The 6,991-nt window shown below is 46.2% G+C and overlaps 1 protein-coding gene across 9 annotated transcripts in view; it reads right to left on the reverse strand.

The window, feature by feature from the left end:
• Positions 1-6,991, reverse strand: part of LOC308084897 (RNA-binding protein Musashi homolog 2) — a 286,257-nt gene that overhangs the window by 83,632 nt on the left and 195,634 nt on the right. For all 9 annotated transcript variants that reach the window (XM_080427872.1, XM_080427867.1, XM_080427865.1 and 6 more), the window contains exon 8: positions 6,364-6,446. In XM_080427872.1, the coding sequence (XP_080283998.1) occupies positions 6,364-6,446 (83 nt within the window). The remainder of the gene's footprint in view (positions 1-6,363; positions 6,447-6,991) is intronic.

Here is a 6,991-nt window from a genome sequence, read left to right on the forward strand (position 1 = left end):
GCCAAGGACCCCTTAGCTAAGAGAGAGCTGAACATACTACATATTGTATAACATTGTGTTGAAGATTAAACTTTTTAATAGATTTCATAGATAGCCTCACTTGTTTGACAGCATCATCAGTGTCTCATTTAACCACTTAAACTTTGTAAACTTGGGATCTGTACTTGGTCTGCTCTTTTTTCCCTCTACACCAAACCTCTTCACCGAGAATAGCCGATCTACAAGCTCACAGCGCATTGCAGCGTGAACTAGATTGGCACCCTCTAGGGATCCCGGACCCCCTGTTGAAGACTCATGAGATAGACAGAGATCAGAGATCAGTGTCAAGTAGGAGTGTATTTTGAGTCTAAACACGGTGCATGTGCACATTGACTGGGCCTACTAAGGCCATTTCTACAAGGTTACAGTACAACCCTTTATATAACGCTTATCTAGTCTTCCTAACACTTTAAGTGCTTTCCAGTGTACGCATGACACCGACGGTGGACGCACCAACCTGCAACCAGCACCGACCTGCAACCAGCATCAACCTGCAACCAGCATCAACCTGCAACCAGCACCAATCTGCTCATTGGGAGAGGTCGGGGGTTCAGTGTCTTGCTCAAGGACACTTCAACGCAATGCCAGGAGGAGCCAGTGGATTGAAACATACACCCGCTCTGACCCGCTGCCCCCGTGAAGATGTGTGAAAATAAAAGATGTGTGCATTAGAGTGAAGTGATGGCAGAGACAGTGCTGTCCCAGAGTGAGGGCTGACTCCACATCAGATGCTAGAATTAGGCCTTTCCAGTGTGGCTAACAGACAGATGGCATCTATATATACCTCTGCGCTAACATTAGTGACTGGCCCTGACGCCATGGCCGAAATGGCCCAATTACTTCTGTGTGTGTGCGTGTGTGAGAGAGAGAGAGAGAGAGAGAGAGAGAGAGAGAGAGAGAGAGAGAGAGAGAGAGAGAGAGAGAGAGAGAGAAAGAGAGAGAGAGAGAGAGAGAGAGAGAGAGAGAGAGAGAGAGCAATACTTCTACCCTTGCCTGTCATTTGTGGATTGCACGACGTGGACAGATGAGGTTCGGTCCCCTCCATTCCAGCCATGCTACAACTTAAACTGCACTGAGCGAATGAACGATGTGATGCTGTGGCACTTTGTAAAAGTCATGAGACACATATTGACTGAGGCAACAGCTAGCCTAGTTTCTTTTCAGGACTCAGAAATCTACAGAGAGAGAGAGAGAGAGAGAGAGAGAGAGAGAGAGAGAGAGAGTTCTAGCTTTCCATTAGGGGGCCTTTCACTTTTACTTCAACCCCTTCAACCCTCCCTCTCTCACCCTCCCTCCCAGAAAGAAAAATGAGAGCTGAGTTGAACAGCTAACTGAGGGGTCTTCTCTCCCTGCCTGTTTAAATATCTTTCTTTCTCCATCCTGTTCTTTCCATCAACAGGAGAATATCTTCACTGGTTTTTCTCTGTCTCACTTACTTAGTCTATAGCTCTCCATCCTCAGAGCTAAGTCTTTCTGTCTCTTCCCTCCCTCCAGCTCACACCCACTCACTCTGGTATTCTCTGTCTGAGAAGGATGGCTGCTGCATGTTTAATAGCTGTCGTCCGTGCGTAGAGAGCCTATCAAAGGAAGCTTGCCTAGGCACCGTGCCAGACGCGCCAAACACACGCCTGGCTCTGATGTGACACTAAACCTACAATCAGCCCTTTAGACACGGGCTCACTCACCGTTCAACCAGAGGCGGGCGCATGCGCCTCGATCGCATGTCCAAAATGAGGCCATCGAAGGAGCAAAGACAGCCTCCTTTCATGGCCAAAGTCGCCCTTAAAAGTTAGGGGGTTAAAGGGCAGCAGATGTCGAGGTGGGAAATGAGGGGCAGTAAAAAAGCCTCCTGCCAGATGCATTAAGGCCGATGGCAATGAGGACGCTGTGGCAAGCGGAGGCCATCATCACCTCCATTTACGACATAATCATGATAACTTTGCGGCTGTGAACAAGTCAAATATTAACACACGGATGGAAATCAAAGCAGCAGCTGCCTGCTTTGAAGTGCTCTGCAAACGACATTGCACAAACCGCGCTGTATCAGAGGAAGGAAGGATGGATTGCTTCCTCCTGCTCTGCCACACAGAGAAATGGCCCTCTGACTAGCGATGGTATCAAATGGGCAGATCCTTTTAGTCTGCCACTGGCCATTTTGGACTCACTCCTGCCTACACAAGTTAACCACTTTCAACTTGGCATCCCTGTTTTGTGCATGTCATTATACCGAAAATAGCTGTCATTATAGTGATATTAGCTTATTAACAGCAAGTATATGGGTCTTAAGTGGTGAACAGGCAAACAATCCACTGATTCGTCCTGATTTCAACCATGAAACATACAAATTGTGCACTGAATGAGAAGGGTTTGTTTTGTTAAACATGATCAAACCCATAAAGGCCGCCCTGGCATGGTCGTCCTGAAGTTTTCACCCTCAGGTTATCACAGCATCACTGTATTTGTATTCTATTGTATGGTACTGTGCGTTTGTACAAACTGTGAACTGACAGCATCTCCACTAAAAGAAAACTATGCAGAGTGAATGGGCTAATAATCACCGCAAGGGTTGGGATTCCATCCCTTGTCTCTTCTTCTTATCTCTCTCTTTCCGTCTTTCTATCGCTCTCTCCCCTCGGTCTGCAGCCCTCCGTCTACTAGTGTTAACGATGCATGCAATTCCCCTGTAGCCCAATTTAACGCGGACCAGTCGATGAGTGTGGGGGGGGGGTGCAGGGCGTGTGTGTGTGTTCGTGTGCGTGTGTGTGTGTGTGCGTGTGTGTGTGTGTGTGTGTGTGTGTGTGTGTGTGTGTGTGTGTGTGTGTGTGTGTGTGTGGCGATGCTGGTGCTGTGGGTGGGGGAGGGGATGGGCGAGGTATGGGGTCTCCGTGGGGAGAAATCGACTAAAATAAAGAAATCATGGCCAGTGCTGGTGAGCTCCCAGAACAATGAGGGCATGTGATGCGGTATCATGTGAAAATCAATAGCCGTCTGGTTCTGGGGCTGTGTGTTGTCTTAGGACTGCCAGGCCAGCGGGTCACATGACTCAGAGATGGGGTGTGTGTGTGTGTGTGGACGGGGTAGGAGGGTTCACCTCAACAGCAGGGCGAGCTCATGGTTTAATAGGAATTAGAAGGGTGTCTGTGGTGGTGGTGACGCGAGCGAGCGCGCCTGTGTGTGTGTGTGTGTGTGTGTGTTAGGGAGGCCATTTATCCGGTTTTAGGACGTACAGTCCGGTTTTTGACCCAGCTGTCCTCTCTCTGGCGCACCCTCTGGCCGGACGCATAATTGTCCGGCTTTTGAGAGGTTTTTGAGATCCACAAGCTCATAGCTTGTATTTTCTAAACATTTTGAAAAATCTGGAATAATCTTGGGGGGTCCCTGACACAAAATATTTTGAGAAGGGGGTCCGTGGCTATAATACATACAAATTTGGGGGTCCTTGCTGTGCCTTTTGCCGGGCACGGTGTCCTCCTTTCTAATGGTGCGTTCACACGGGCAGATTAAAAGATACACGCTACCATTCATTTTCGATGGAAACCAGCAACATGAAGATACAAAGATACATCCGACGTTTGTAGCTGTAGCTCTAGCAACAAAGATACACAGCTACAAATTCAAGTTGAGCAGGGTTCAACTTCCAGATACAAAGCTACAACTGTAGCTCCGATGTCTGCACGTTTGATGACGTCAGCGACCGCGTTGAGCACATAGATACAAAGCGACACAGCGACAAAGATGTATCTTTGTATCTTTTAATCTGCCCGTGTGAACGCACCATAAGGCTCTGCTGGTGGCCACCCTAGTGTGCGTGCGTGCGTGCCTATACCAAAGTAAAACATATTGAACATGAGGCTGATGGAGAATGACAATCTCTTGTTGTTAACGGTCAATTTTAAATTTAATGTAAGAGAAAACAACTTGAACAAAGCGCTATGTGTTCCCAAAACACCATCCTAGTCTTAGATGGAAACACTTTCTCACACAGATGTCTGCTAGTGAATCACACTTGGTTTGGAAATGGTCAACTTGTGTCTCCCTACAGTGGTCAACTTACTGTATGTCTCCCTACAGTGCAGTACCAAAAGGAAAAAACACAACAAAAAAAGAAAGCATAAAAAAGGATTGAACAAACCTCACAAAGGAAAGCCTGAAACACAATGTTCGTTCTTCACTTACTTGGCATAATGAAAAATGGAAAAGATATCATTATAGTTGGTCAGTCCTATTTTTTATCCCCGCCAGGCCGAAAGGCCGAAGGTGAGGGAATATGTTTTCAGTCCTGTGAGTCTGCCTGTTCGCCCGTCCGTCCTCGACAGATTATTGGAGTGAAACTTTGCACGCACTTTACACGCACACTACGAGTAAGCCCAGAAAGAAGAAGAAGAAAGATTTTTCAAATCGGCCTCATGGTGGCGCTATAACAGGCCGCTTCATGTTTTGGCCTATAACTCTTGAACTTCAGGGTGTACAATAAAAAAGCCTCTGAGTCAAAAGTGATTACAATTACACCCATATGAGGCGCCACACATACTACAAATGTCATTTTAGATAGTGTGGCTACTAAAACATATTTGATCAATTTTACCCATAAGGGTAAAATGCATTCAACTACGCAGCCACAACACTGTGGAGTTCCCTACCAACAGCCCTGAAACTTCCCCATTAAGGTTTAAGGTTGTTCTAAAAACATGGCCCCACAACCTTTCAAATTGGACTTAGCCAAATTCATTCCCTGGCTGGCCTCCCCCCAGGGTTGTTTACGGCTCACTCCTTTTGCGTGACATCCTCCGTAGGTAGTCCCACGGCAGTGTTGGCAGGGAGATGGCTGTAAAACTTGACAGGTGCTGCGTGAACCAGCATTCTGTGAACCATTGATGGTCACTGTTTTCCGAGTGTCATCCATGTTTGACATGCTGTGTGCGGTGGCACTTTATTGTGTGTTGATTGGTCATACTGTATACTGAATGTGTGTGTATGTATATCCAGTAGAGTAGAGTATATTGCCACTGTAACTGCGAGTGACCTAACTGCTAAAAGAACTCACCAATGGACGAAACTTGGCCGACAAACATGGTTGCTGCGGATGGTGCCGTACAATACACGACATAAGAGACATTGGTGTTTATCCGAAAACACAGAGTGAAAAACCGCGACCTTCGATGGTTCAAAGAGCGGCTGCATGGCAAGGGCCAACAGCACAGACGTGTTCTCAGCCACACTGCCACACTGTCTGGGAATCCCAGTGGGTCCTCATTGACAGTAATGAGAATCTATTTATTAACTTGACGCGTTGATAAAATGTTATATCCACATTGTCTTTGAGAATACACAAAATAAAGTCTATGGGTATGTGATGAACACATTAACATTCTTCGTTGCCCTCGGTCACAATGAATCTTGTGATGTATCACAATATATTTTCTCATACATTTAGATTTTGGCCGCCAAAATATATTTTCTCATTATATTTTAGATATTGTGGCTACTAAACTATATTTTATTAATAAATTCATGTATCGTGGCCACTAAAATATAAATTTTCTCAATAGTATACATACAGTTTTTACATACAGTATATTGTTGTCGCAGAATTACATATTCATATGTCTTGGCCATTTCTTGGCTGTTTCAACACAAGTACTGTATGAAATCCATTTCTGTTGTGTTTGCCTCTCGCTGGGACCCCAGCCGGCTGCCTCTCTACTCTTCCTCCTGCTAGCCAACTGGCCGGCTGGCCGGAGCCCTTGGCCCGCGTCACAACGAATTAAAACAAACCCTGAAAGCTGAAAACAAAACTGAACAAGGGTTTAGGCATTCAGCTGTGAAGCTAGGCAGCAGGTAAGGGACAGGCTGTTAGGCCCCAAAGCCCACCATGGCCCTTTTCTCTGTTAAAATGACAAGCTTTCAGGCCAGGCGTTCCAGCCTGATTTGCAGGGCGTCCCTGCGTGGAAATGGGACACGAGGGCAGAGGTAGGGAGAGCTTGTTCTGCCCCTTCTGCCAGGTTCACCATCGTACACACACAATTTCATGGTAGGTGATCGGCTGAGCTGAACACACCGCCAGCCACCGCCCTGCTCTCATCCCTCAAAATCTAGCTGGTGGAGGTATGTCTGTGTGTGTGTGTGTGTGTGTGTGTGTGTGTGTGTGTGTGTGTGTGTGTGTGTGTGTGTGTGTGTGTGTGTGTGTGTGTAGAGCCGATCCCCCTGCTGTCCACCCCAATAGCATTGTCCACCAGCGTCATTACCATTGTGCTAAAGAGAAAATCAAATATTAATCCTCACCCTGGCACTCTGGTGTTCTGAAAGCCCATGAGAGCTACTTACCATTTTATTATTGATTTCGTGAAAATGGATCTCACACACTTTCTCCACCACATCCTCGATCTCGAAAGTTACAAAGCCAAAACCTGCAAAGAGGACAGAGAGAGAGGGAGGAAGAACAATAGGGTGAGGAGAGTGAGAGAAGAAAGCAAAAGAGTGCAAAAGAGGAAGACAGAGAAAAGAAAGAGGGAAGGGGGAAGAGGGGTGATAAAAGACACTTGGTTAAAATTTCACAAAGGCAGGATCGACTTACAGCTGAAACTAGTAATTTCCATCAATTATGGGGCGGGAAAAAAGCTTTTGACAAGTAAACAACACTAGCTCTAATATGTCCTACAACAGACTGACAGAGAGGGAGGTGGGGAGAGCAAGAGAGATGGAGGAGGAAAAGGGAGGATGGAAGACACAACTGCATCATCATGATGCAACACATGCCCCTTTCAAGTAAAACAAAAAGATATAAGATAGATTTATTTTCGTCTGGAATGACTCTATTTTGGTTTCATTAGGAGAAAAGCGAAAGGATACAAAGAGGTTGGGAAAAACGGCTGTGATAGCTCGTTAAATTAAAATTCATGGGCCTTGCGGGCGGACATATGAATTTCATTTCATATATTCGTCGTTTCATTGA

This window comes from Gymnoscopelus braueri, assembly GCF_963280865.1.
Source record: "Gymnoscopelus braueri genome assembly, chromosome: 5".
Classification (NCBI taxonomy): Eukaryota; Metazoa; Chordata; class Actinopteri; order Myctophiformes; family Myctophidae; genus Gymnoscopelus; species Gymnoscopelus braueri.